This window comes from Pleurodeles waltl, chromosome 6 (assembly GCF_031143425.1).
Source record: "Pleurodeles waltl isolate 20211129_DDA chromosome 6, aPleWal1.hap1.20221129, whole genome shotgun sequence".
Taxonomy (NCBI): domain Eukaryota; kingdom Metazoa; phylum Chordata; class Amphibia; order Caudata; family Salamandridae; genus Pleurodeles; species Pleurodeles waltl.
Genome location: NC_090445.1, coordinates 1597455933 through 1597468902, shown reverse-complemented (window position 1 = coordinate 1597468902; position 12970 = coordinate 1597455933). Strand labels below are relative to the sequence as shown.

Sequence of the window (12970 nt, the reverse complement as noted above, 5' to 3'; positions counted from 1 at the left end):
TGAGGTCGTCATCTGTGAGATAGATGTCATCCACACAGGACAACGGCTCGGGATCAATATCATGTAATATTGACGTTATTCGGGCTGAGAACAGCCCTGGGCTGTTCTTATAGCCCTGGGGTAAACAGCAGAAGCGTTTCTGTGAACCAAATGAGAATGCACTCAGGTCCCGACTTTCGTGTGCTAAGGTTTTGCAGAGAAATACGTTTTATATATCCAAAGTTGTTTTGTATTTTTTTACGCACTATATTATTAATCATTGCTGTGCTGTGTGAATTTTGTACAGCATATGTACGTGTATGACTGTTTAAGTGTCTGTAATCTAGGACTATTCTGTGGGAGTGGTCTGGTTTTGCAACAGGGAATAACGGATTATTCATTGCCGTGACACAGGGCTCAATTCCTCCCTGGTATTCAAGCTGCGTAAGGATCACCCTCACTGGAGCTTTTGCTTCGTGTTTAACAGGATATTGTGGCTGAGGTTGGGGTGTAGACCTGATAGGTATTACATGACAAGTAGAGTCCTCGTCCCAACCTACATGATTGCGCTACAACGCAGGTGCCTGCGCTAAAGCCCAATTGACAGCGTAGGCTTCTGTTACTGCTTCTGGAACAAGGTCAGAGAAAGAAGGCAAAATTATATCTTCCCCATGTGGGAGCTTACGGACGTGCTCAGGTGGCCAGTCCTGTTCAGCCAGCAGGATATCACACTAAGTTCATCCCAGAATATTACAGCAATGGTGCGCTCCACGTCTCCCTCAATTTGGATGTTTAAATCATAAACCCCGTTGGGTGGTAGTACGCGGCCGTCCGCAGTCTCAACTGCAACGAAATTGCTAGTTGCAGTCGCATGCAGATGATCTTTCAGACTCTGGTGACATATCGTGACCTCTGCTGCGCTGTCCAGTGCTTAATTTGTAAATAAAATGGTGCTGGTGCCCAAAGCCCTCCTCTTAAATAAGCGGCTGCAGCAATTAAATATGCGAACACGGAATACTGAGGCGGCGTAATCCTGAAGCCATCTTGGGCCTCTTCAATCCATATAAAGCCAATCCCTGAACCTTCAGCTCACTCTTTCAGCTTTCTACTTTCTCCCTTTGTGACGCTTTTTCGTTTTTCTCTTCCTCTGTCTGTCCAATATGTGTCTTTTGCTTGCAGCAATTGCTTGAGGTAGAAGAATAAGCCCTGGCTCTCAAAAATAAATGCTGGTGCTCAGCACCGGAAACAAGCACAAATTAAGCACCGGTGCTGTCTAACAGTGTCACTGCCCACGTCTTGTTCTTCAGCAATGTTCTCGAGTGTACTGGCATTTTTAATTGACAGTGCTGCCACCTTTTTCTTTTTAAACTGTGGCTTTTGTTGTGGGGACTTTGCTTCTTTTTTGTCTGAAGACTGTAGTGAGTCTTATTTCTGTTTCATGTATTCAGGACGTTGATCAGGACGGCCCCCTCTCTATCCGGTGCGTCCTGAAACGAACGAGAGGGACGTGAATCAGTATATCTGTCAGGAGAGTTTATACTTTCTCTATTTCTGAGAGTGTATCTCCTTTTGGAGTTCTCCAGATGTGGAGAATCTGCTCTCTGATTTAGTCTATCTTTAAATTGTGTCTGCTTATATCCCAGCGCTTCTTAGAACCCTCCTGTGCTTGTTTAGTACCTTCCTTAGGGGTGGTACTCTTGTAATTTGAGTTTTTTCGGCTTAGCTCCCAAACTATCCCGTCCTAAACTAGTATAGGTTTCGGAAATAATTTTTGGTAGCCCCTTCTCCCGATCCAAATGTGAAATCTCTCAGAGACTCTGACGTATAGCCAGTTCTACCGCTTCCCCTTTAATGTTACTGAGTATGATTGAGGAGACCGCTTTGAAGTTACGCATTCATTTCATCTCCAAATCTAGGGCTGGTGCAGCCACATGCTTATTCTGTATTTGTTTTAACACTTCTGGTAAATTGGCAAGTGTCGGGGTACCATGTGTGGTACTGAATATTGCAGTGAAGACTGTACCCCATGTGGCACAGACCATCCCGAAGGGCAAGCACATTGTGAGAATTCTATGTTTCTCCTGTGGTCCCGTAAGGGGAACACAGCTTCCAGCTGATTTGTTTTCTGGGCTAGCCAGAATGGTATTTTCTCCCATTCTGTGGATACCTTATCCATGATAGTATGTACTGTTTGTGGATTAATCCAAGTAGCCAATTGGTATCCAGCAGGTGCTGGTGGTGCTGGATGCACTGATGTAGTGTTCAAAGTCCACATTACGAACTGAACATGTCATCTGTAAAGTATTACTAGTTCAAGACAAAAGTCTTGCAGGTCTACCGCCTGCATATTTTGCATGTCTGGGTGAGGCGTGTATGTGGCAAACATTGGCCACGTTGGTCCCTCATTACCTAAGGGACCTAATCTCATTGGTTGTATTACATGTGGTAGGGCACCATTAAACCAGTTGTGGTGTCCTTGATAAGTAATCAGAATCTCAAGATACTGGTATGCTTGGTACCGTTGAGGTACGTTTGCAATTCTGTATATGTGTAATGTAAATAATCTTTGGTCTTCCTCTGGAAAGGTGACCCAAGAGTAGAATGTTTCTGTTTGGTAAGCTTCACTAGCTCCTACTATGGTTGTGACATCCCCGCCCTCATCTGTTAAGCTATGCGCTACCAAATGTAGTGTTAATGCTTGTCTAGCATTTTCAGGAATGTCTATGGCGTTAGCCATATTGTGAAATGAGTAAAGAGATGGAACACCAAGTGGGGAGTAAAGTCCTTTTATGAATTTGAGTTCGAACAACCTACAGCCTAATTAGGTGCTCTCTGTTCAGCTGAGGAGGGTCTTCCCCAAGACCACAGACGTCTCCTTATAATCGTACTTAGGTTACCTGTCGTCTGCGAGACAGTGATAATTAAGGTATCCGTAAATTAGTGCCTAAACACCATCGTTGGTGGTGCCATGTCATAGTTGGACTCTTGCTCTAGGCAAGACTGCTGGTTTAAGGATGACAGTACTTATGTTTTCAGGCGACTATGCCAATCCTACAAAAGTCGCAACTCTCGTCCCAACACTCCTGGCTCACAAGCAGCACCTCACCAGGAAACAAAACAGTAAAAGATGATTTGTGGCAGCCTTTACGCATGGACTCAAGTGTGACATCTCAGGGCGTGTTGTGGTTAAATGGAGATTACCCCTTTCTCACATTAACAACATATCTCATTCACACACAGGCAAGGAAAAAGATGCAGTAAAGTTTCAATAGGTTTTGTTTTAGCAAAACTGCAATCTGTGATAAATTGCATGGATTGCAATGATTAGGATAATGAACAGTGCAAGAAACAGAATGGTAAAGACGAGAGTCATTAATACAAAGACCCCCACCATTTTGCAATATCATGAAATGACATGAAGTGTGTAATATGTCCTATTACCCTAGCATGATAGGCATAACCTCTAACCTAAAAGAGAGCTAGGTATGTTAAACCTTAATCTGCCAATGCTATGTCCGTTAGAATAGACCCCAACCCTCGTTACCTTGGAATGAGGTCTCTAGCTCAGACTCCGAAGACTGGGTCAGCGTCAAGGCGACGTGCAGCATCGATAGCAGCGATGGCATCTGGTCTGAATACCTCTGACTATCTGTTTAAGTGAGGAACATGTATAGAGATCTACTTGGACCCCTGACGTAGGTTTGTTCACAAACAATAGATTACAAGGCGTGCTTGGGACAGTAATTAATATTAACAATTCCCTTGAAAGCATGAAGAGGGAAAGTACCTAAAGTGAACCCCTACAGTTTGTTTATCTTTGTCGCTTGATCTTGACGCCTTAACGCGGTGACACTGATAACGCAAACTAAAACATGGGCCTAACTCAAAACAAGGCAGCCATCTTAAAAGATTAATTAAATAAATGCGCTAAAACAGAACAACCTAAATAGGGTAAAAGTCACTGGGTGACGGGGGCACGAGTCTGCAAGCCAAAGGCTAAGCTAACTCCTGTATTCCATTAAAACAAACTAGGATTCACTACAAGCGTACGATGGGCTTCAAGAACAATCATTTGCTTATCTATGAGTAGATGACAGAACCTGGCCAAGGGGCCACCAGACGGAGCCAGATGCTGCCTGGTGAGCTTGTGCTCCTGGAACATTAATGGCGTTGTCACCAAATCAAATGATCCAGATTTTCAGGACCATCTGGGATCATTTTGTATCATTCTCTCTGCTTGCTGAACCTGCCCATATTCAAGGCTGTATGAACTTTTCTGTGCCGCCTGTGAAAAAGTCCAAATATGTCTTGGCAACTTAAATTTGTCATCTTGGATAACATAGCAGAAATTGAAGTGGTCCCCATCAATGCCTACAGCCATCTGAAAAGCAGGTCGAAGACCTCCAGGTGATTAGTGCAGGAACTTGTGAGGATTACAGAGGGGGAGGGCACCTCGTACTTTGTTGTCTCTGGGGATTTTAACCAGAATTTATTGGGCTCCTCCTCAATTCATATCAGAATGGACCAATCCTCACAACGGAAGATCCAATTACAAGGTTGGAACAAATCTGGGACACAAAATAAAATTGGAAGTCGATTGCTAGGATACCTTGAACACCTCATTTTCTGGGCATTGAATGGCAGGTTCATAGGAAACAACCTACTGGCTGCCACATGTCACTTGTCAAGAACCAGGATAACATTGGACTATACTCTTCTCACCCTTACGCTATTCCAATATGTATGTGCATACTGGATTAATGAGACAAAGGACAGTGACCACCTTCCACAGAGGTGACCTTTTCATCTGGTTAATCTGCTACGAGTCGAATAAGGGAGGCACTGGACACCACTTACATCATCAACTACAAGCCAATTAAGTTCTCACCGGCTACCCTTAGTGATCTGCCCCTGGCTGCAGCTGACATGCTGCAAAAATCAAGGGCACTGTCTAGTGATGCTGTGTCCATGTGGGAGTGCTTTACAACAACACTCCGGGCTGCGTATCAGTCAAGACTAGACCTGCCCACACGGGCCACTCTAGCAACAATTCATGGCACAAGGGGCACACTTCAAGACGCTCAAAAAGGCGATAAAAAGAACTCTTAGAACTCTGTGGAAAAGACCAGGTGATGAAAGTCTGCATGTGGTATTAAGTCAACCGAAGACTCAGCTAAAAAACACAGAAGTGGGCAGTTAAAAGAGCACAAGATGATAACCTCTTGACTAAATTGTTTTCTGACTTAAAATTCGAAGACAGCGTCAGGTTCTGGGTTTACGTTAATAAACTAATCTGGCCCAAACATGCAGGTATTATCCCCTATATCTCGGAGGCCACTTAGGCAAAGTTTCTAACCGAGCACTTTGACCATTAGGAGACCAGAAGTATTCTGCAGGTCACTCAAGAAGCCATAAACTCAATTTATCCCACAGGACTGAACTAAGGGACGAAGGGAGGGTGCCCAGGGCCCCAATTACATTCTGCCAGAAGTCACTGAGCAGGATGCCGCTTTCTGGGCTGAAACCCTGGTACCGGTTTCCCCACAGATCAGGAGTCTGTGTAGTACCTGCATCATGGACAGGCTCAATAATGTCGCCCATATTCAAGAGCGGGGATAAAACTCTGCCAAAAAACTATCATTTAGTAGACCTGATTAAAAATGAGGCAAAATATTTCACCAGAAACTTGCTTGAAGAGTTAACACTCTGGACTTCCAGCAATTCTATGATACCGCTTAACCAGACTGGTTTTCCGAAAAAGACAGGCACTGCAACAAACATCTTGGCAATTTTTCAATTATGTTGACCGGGGACGTTTTGGGATAATCTGGCAAGATGGAACATATCTCAAGCCCTGCTGGACATGCTGATCCTGCTCCTTAAGGATACATGGGAGCAGATCAACCTGGACGATGGAACACACCTACCTAGGGAAATCTCAACAACTCACGGCTTGAAGCTAGGGTGCATCCTGGCGCCAACCCTTTTCAATCTCTTTTTGGTGGACCTGACACAGTTGCTGCAATCTGCAATACCCATGCTCAAAAAAAGGGGTCACTGCAATCTCCAGCTTTCTTTATGCGATTACGTGTTCTTGGTCAGCCTTACTCAGGTGGGGCTGCAGCACCGAGGTCTTATTCTGTGACCAATGGCCTGACTATCAACCTTGGGACAACCAAGACCATGACGTCTAACAATAACAAAAAATGAGCTTTTACATGGTTCCCGGGAGGTACCCGGATTGAAAGCACAGAAGAGTATAAATATTTAGGGGTTATTATTGATAAAAATGGCTTCTTAACGGCTTAGAAAGAAGCTTTCAAAAGAATAGGATTGGCCCTGGCTGTAACATTAAAAAACGTTAAAAATAAATTTGCAGGACCTTCACTTGCACTCCTTCTTTGAGTAGTGCAAGCTAAACTCATACTGACAATTACATATGGGAGCCAGCTACTTAGGGGCAGTGACACTAGAGTCTTGGACAATATAACAGCACGCTCGTATAGTATTAGTTTTTTACCTCCCCGGCACAGATTCAGCTGGAGTTTGGCGTGTTAAAACAGACTCTGGCTAGGTGGGGAACCTACCTAATATGCTGGAATAAAATCAGGAAAGCTGAGCCCAGCACACTGAAATACCTCCTATGGAAGGAGCTGTAAGATCAGGATGTGTTGTCAACAAGGGCGTATCTCCAGGAATCACTAGCAACTAATGGGCTATTAGAGCTTTGGGATGCACCTACCAGCCATCAGGTCTTTAAGACGCTAGTTTGGAAATCACTAAAAATCTGCTCGCTCCCCGAAGATAAGTCTTTACTAACACATGGAGCCCACGGATGGATGACACTAGATAACTACAAGACTCTCTCACCACAAAATTATTTTCACTCCGAGTACCCAGCCTTTGTTAAGGAGCAGTTTTTACAGTACCGGCTGGGGTTGCTGCCCTCAAAATTTCATCTACCCCCTTGGCTACGGGAGGGCCTACCTGATACTTGCTGATTATGTGGCTTAGGGGAGGGAGACTTGCTTCACCATTTCTGCTCTTGTGAAGTGTTGCTGGACGAAAGGAAACAACTGTTAAAAACCCCGCTTAATCAAAGAGGCAAACTCACCCGGAGGCAGGAGATGCTGGCCTGCTTTGATCCAAGGAGCCCTCAGCTAAACTGCCATTTTGTTAAATTTTTGTTGAAGGTGGGGAAAAAAGTTGCCTCATAATACACCGAATTATCTCACCATGCAGGAGTCGGCTATGACTAAACTAAAGTAGGAGGCGAAAGGCATCTCTCACGAGGGCAGCTTTGCTGGGGCCAGAGGCAAGCTAATCATGTGGGTGGTTCTGCTGTGAGGGAGGTTTGTTTGGCTTTGTCACCGAGGGAGGGCAATCCATATAGACCTGCCTCCCCCTTTTCATTCCCCTGGGCTCCATCCCTCCTGTTTTTGCACTTTAACTCAGGGGTCGTTTTGGTCCCTGTCTTCTCACCATTCAGAACAGGCTTAGTTATAATAGGCAGCTAAGACTTGCTGCCCCCTCTAAACTTGTTGCTGTGGACTATACCTGTACTGTTGAGCTTTTAAGGTCTTTTATCTGAGGCACTTAATGTAACTTTTTCATTTTTTCACCCTTGTTTTATTTATGGGGTCTGCTTACCTATGCATGGGACTTTTAACCAAGACTAATTAATTTGAGGAGTTTACTTGTAACGATTGTAGAACTGATATTTAGTTTTAAGTCGCTGTTTTATTGCAAAGGTTTTAAGTAACTATGCAATTAATAAATACATCTGAATCTGTTTTGTTCAGTGCATTTGTCAGTCTTTTGAGTAGCAATCATTTTTTTAGGACCTATATATACACTGCATTTTCCTGTCTTAAACTTGTAAGAAACAGATTTTTTCAGGGTGTTTGTTGATATTTTAGATCCTAAATATATATATTTTTTACTTTTTTCATTCTTGGATGATGTGTCACTTATGTGCTTTTGGTGCTCATAGCATAACACTGATCAAATTGGGGGAGAGAGACATTTTGAATGACTGGCAAGCAGTAGGGAAACATAATCACAGAAAGACTTCTAGAAAGAGACAGCCATTTTGAGAAGGCGGATCAGGTGAAAACTACAGATTTGATTGTTTCTGCTCGGACATCTATCCCAATATTATTCCTTTTGTCCTTTCACTGAGATCTCATCACCCAGCATGCTTTGTCACTCTTGGGAAACTTTCAAATTCAGACGCTCTCACCTTCAATAATATGCTGTATTTACTACAGGGAAATGCAATACCCACAACTGTGTGTCTAACCCTTTGCAAACCACCTCGATGGGAACACACAACATGTTATTAGGTGTAACCAACCCCACATGTGAGTATGTGTATCCTCAGACAAGAACCAGACCTTCCTTCTTGTGGGCTCATTGTTAACAAGTTAACAGATCAAACCTATATGGCTATCTAGAGGGGAACTACAAAACCAGTAACATCCTCCAGGCTCCTGCACTGCTACATCCCCACACTACATCTGCCATGATTTACAGTGCACTACAGACATGGGCTTTTCTTAATTGTACATACCGTGCTATAAGAAACAAAACTCAGCGATCAAGTCTTAAACATGTTGTACATACAGTCCTTGCTGTGAGTAATCATCCATCTATGGATTCAGTGTTTTCCCTGGTATAATCCTTATAATCAGTAGGTGTTAACTCTTACCCAACGTAGGTCTCAATATGAGTGTCCTGGAATTTTGGGTGGCAGAATACAGCTGCTGCAGGGTGTTTGGTTTTACCAGCTATGGTATTACCCACTCATTGCTAGATCCACAGGTTGGAATGGATCATAACAGGTGCTATCAGATTATGTGCACCCTATTAAAGCAAGTGTTGCCTCTTTCTCACCCTTTTCCTCAGATACATAGCACCAGAATTTTCCTGGACAAAGGAGCCCAGGGAAAATTGTGATATTTACAAAGCTCAGAACCACTCTGGTTGCTACTAAAAACAGGATTTTCTCAGCACTTGGCCTCAATGATGGCCTGAATATAGAAAACATGAAAGGCTGAGTTCACCTTGCAGGGATTTGTACTTGTGTCCTCAGGTCACACCAATCTCAGGTGTGAGTTCTTAATTTATTGAGCTGTTTTACGAGTTTATTGATAAGTACATTGACACCCATAATAAGAGCACCATTCGTACTAGAGAGAATTTCTCATTAGTCTCTCAGCAGCCATTGCTCTAAGGAGAGATAAGAATGGTCACACTGGGTTCCATTCTACATGGACTATATCTTTCTTACTAATCCTTAGGGCCATGAACGAGGCACTATATAGTTATGTTCTCTGCAACACCTTGTATAGTTCCTTGAAAATTATGTCCCATGGCGCACACTCTTTCAGGTGACCCACTCCTTCAGTATTTATGTGGCTTGTAATAGTAATAAATGAGGCAAACTTTTAGCATTCTTCACAACCCACAGAAATGGCAACAGTTAATTCAATAAGAAACAGAAGGACTCCTGCCATTTTATCAAGCCAACAGCTCCTCATTGAAAGGCAAGGAGTAGTGGAAGTGGCATTACTTGTCCTTTGACCACTTGCTGACATCAAGAGTTCATCCACTTTCCAACTGTCATCCTCAAACTAGGGGAACGGCTTGGAATGGATACTGCAGAGAATAAAAAGAGCTCTTGGAAACTAAAGAGATAGGTGTGCTAGAGGACAAAGGCCCATGGAATGTGTGTGACAGAAAGTGAGGAAGGTGGAACCATAGGACAATACCTGACATCAAAGTGCTGCTAAAATAAGACAGATTAGCTCTCTTCATCAAAATCCTTCTTTGTTCTAAAAGCATGGAGCCCTAGTAATGGCCAGGTTAAGGATGCTGAAGTTCTGAAATTAGTTTACACAGTGCAGGTTTTTTTGTCATGGTTAGCATCTTACGGCGTGATTTAAAGAAGAGTGGAAGTCTGTCATCACCTGAGAAGCAGTGACATCTTCGCTGGCAGATTTTCTACCAGACAATTTACTTTTGCCATTCTATAGCATGACAAAGGTAATTGCCCCAGAAATTCCAATTCTATGTCAAAATATCATCTATGGAACTATCATCTGACATAAACATTGTATCATAAATTTCCTTTACAAAAATATTGTCCGATTGGCTGCAGATTTTCTATTATCTCAAAAAGGGTGATATCTTTGTTGTCAATATTTAGGACACAACATGTACACCAGACAGTATTGTGACAACAATATTGTAGTAACACATAAGAAATTACATTGCCATTGCTTTTCAGGGAATCAGACCACAAGCTAGCATGTAACCAGTCCTTGTGTGGCTTGGTCCACCTCCTGGGCACTGTCTGGGGTGGTGCTATCATAATACACAGGTGCAGTGGTACCGAGTCTCCGGGGTATCGGAACCATTGCACTCTTATTATGGTTGTCATTTGCTATCCAAAGGGGTATTTCCCCCCAGCTTAAATACTTATTTTAGATCCATTTGCATTCTTTATGGGTCAAGTAACACCATGCAAGTTCCAGGAGTTTCCTCATTTTGAACAAAGCCTGTTAAGAGTGGCTCATTGCATTCTGCTAGAAGAAAGAGATTTTATAACATATAGGTATATAAAATATAATAAAACACATAACTTGTAGCCAGAAAATGTGACATAGATATTGTCCTTTCTAAACAAAAATAATATTTTCTTTTCAAGTGTGGATTAACTGTGCGATCAACTTGCTTACCTCTGTTTTCTGCTGCAGGATCTTACTCTCATTTTTGAAAGCTCTTCAGCTTCCGCAAGAGTGGCACTACATCAAACGTACCATAACAGGCAGGTGTGTGGTGCAGGATGCAGGGTTTAGTGTCATACTACATTGTGGCATAGGTGTAGGTCCATCATGGACGTGATGACAAATAACCCATGGAGAAGGTCTTAACCATGTGCTTTATTAAGAGACATGTCTCCACTTTTGCAAAAGGTGTAGTTCACCCGTCCAATGGTTCACAATAAACAGTAAAATCAAAGTTTAGATTTGATCATCCCTAAATTCATGTACTCACCATCAGATGGTCTGCATCCCGGTGAAATGATGAGGTCATCCAAAGCAATTCCACCCATCTCCACTATGCCCTCAATGACAATCTGCCAAGACAAATCAAATGTTTCCTAAGCAGGGTCGTTATTTGCCCCTCTCAGACTTGCCTTTTGGAAGGCACTGCTGCCATGCAAAGAAAATTAGGTTGATAGGGCATTTATATTGATACAACCCAAATTGATCAGACATAAAGGGGGAAAAAAAGAAAATATGAATATATAAAAATGTTAATTGATTATATTTAAGAATAAAATTAATGAAATTAATGAGCAAGCCATAACAGTGGGGTATGGATTTCTCGTCAAAAGCCAACTAGTGAATTTCATCAGCGTGGGTTTTTGAGACCTAGCTTTCAGAAATATTTTATAGTAGCCCCTATGAGATTGATCCAATACCGTTTGGCAAGCCATTTGTATTAGAATTCTATTGAGGATCTGTCATTTTAATATCTTATGCTACTTGATATGTCAGATGCGATTGTTTTGATTGAATTCTCTTCACCCATTTTTTGTTATGAAGGTTTGCCTTAAAATAGTGGATGACATCTGCAATACCTGTTTGGAGGTTAGAAAAGCATTTGTTTCCTTTCCTATTGATTTTACTGTTAGGAAGGTTCACACACTTTTCTGGTTTGGACAAGTTAGCCCTAATCACTGTATCTGTACCTTTAGTTTTGTGTTTTAAGCAGGGCTACATCCATAAGTACTATTGTAGATCATTGTTCTACAAAGAACAGCTCACTTGACTTGAGTATTTGACCTTTCAGCTGATAGTGGAAAAGTCTAAAAAAAGTTGTAAGACCTTCCTTATGCCTTGAAAAGGATTATGCTGGTCACACAAACCAGCACATTCCAAAATATATCTCAATTTCCAGTGGTATAGTTGTTAAATGGAGTATTATGAGGCAGCTAATATCTTAAGGAACATTTGGAATTGATTAATAGCATTTCTTCAAATAATATCACACCTTTGTTTGAAGGGAAGGAAACCTACTAATTATGAAACAGAAACTTTGTCTCTTCTGAACAAGAAGAACTACTGATTTTTGGAAAAACACTCCTGTACATCGTTCATACATTTGGACATTTTGGATTTTTAGGAATACTTGTACTAATTTTTACTACTACAATTTTTTAGAACTCCAATTCTGTTTTTGTGTAGAAAGTAATAGAGAAGAAATAGTTGACATCTATAGATTAATGGATAATTGTGAACTCTCCAAACCTTTGCACATTTGATGCTTATTTTGAATGTCCAAATTTTTAAAATGGAACTAAATTTCTCTTCTGGGTAGAGTGTACTTTGGATTCGTGAATGTAAGATGCAATCATAATTATTTCATTCTACAAGTGGAAAGTAAAACTAGTGAAATATGTAGTGTAAGTTATGTGAATGTGACTCATTTGGACGAACTTTGCTGCTGCCTGGGGCTGGGAGGAGCCCCGTTCCTGTTTCCTGTGTGCGCACCCGGGAGAGCAGGTTGCGCTTACCTGCCTGACACCACGGGATAGCGTGGGAGGCTCCCATAAAGGAAGGGAGCACTCCCGCTTTGCGGGACGAACTTTGCTGCTGCCTGGGGCTAGGAGGAGCCCCCTTCCTGTTTCCTGTGTGCGCGCCCGGGAGAGCGGGTCGCGCTTACCTGCCTGACGCCGCGGGACAGCGCGGGGGGCTCCCGTGGAGGAAGGGAGCACTCCCGCTTCGCGGGACGAACTTTGCTGCTGCCTGGGGCTGGGAGGAGCCCCCTTCCTGTTTCCTGTGTGTGCGCCCGGGAGAGCGGGTCGCGCTTACCTGCCTGACAGCGCGGGAGGCTCCCATAAAGGAAGGGAGCACTCCCGCTTCGTGGGACGCGCCCGGGCCAAGAGCGGGCCCGTCCTTCGCCCCTCGTCGCCAGGAGG

The 12970-nt window shown here is 42.9% G+C and overlaps 1 protein-coding gene across 1 annotated transcript in view; it reads right to left on the bottom strand.

Annotated features, from left to right (window-relative positions):
- MAMDC4 (MAM domain containing 4) overlaps positions 1 to 12970 on the bottom strand; it is a 223816-nt gene that overhangs the window by 135234 nt on the left and 75612 nt on the right. The window contains exon 11 of the mRNA XM_069241436.1: positions 11041 to 11122. Within this exon, the coding sequence (XP_069097537.1) occupies positions 11041 to 11122 (82 nt within the window). The remainder of the gene's footprint in view (positions 1 to 11040; positions 11123 to 12970) is intronic.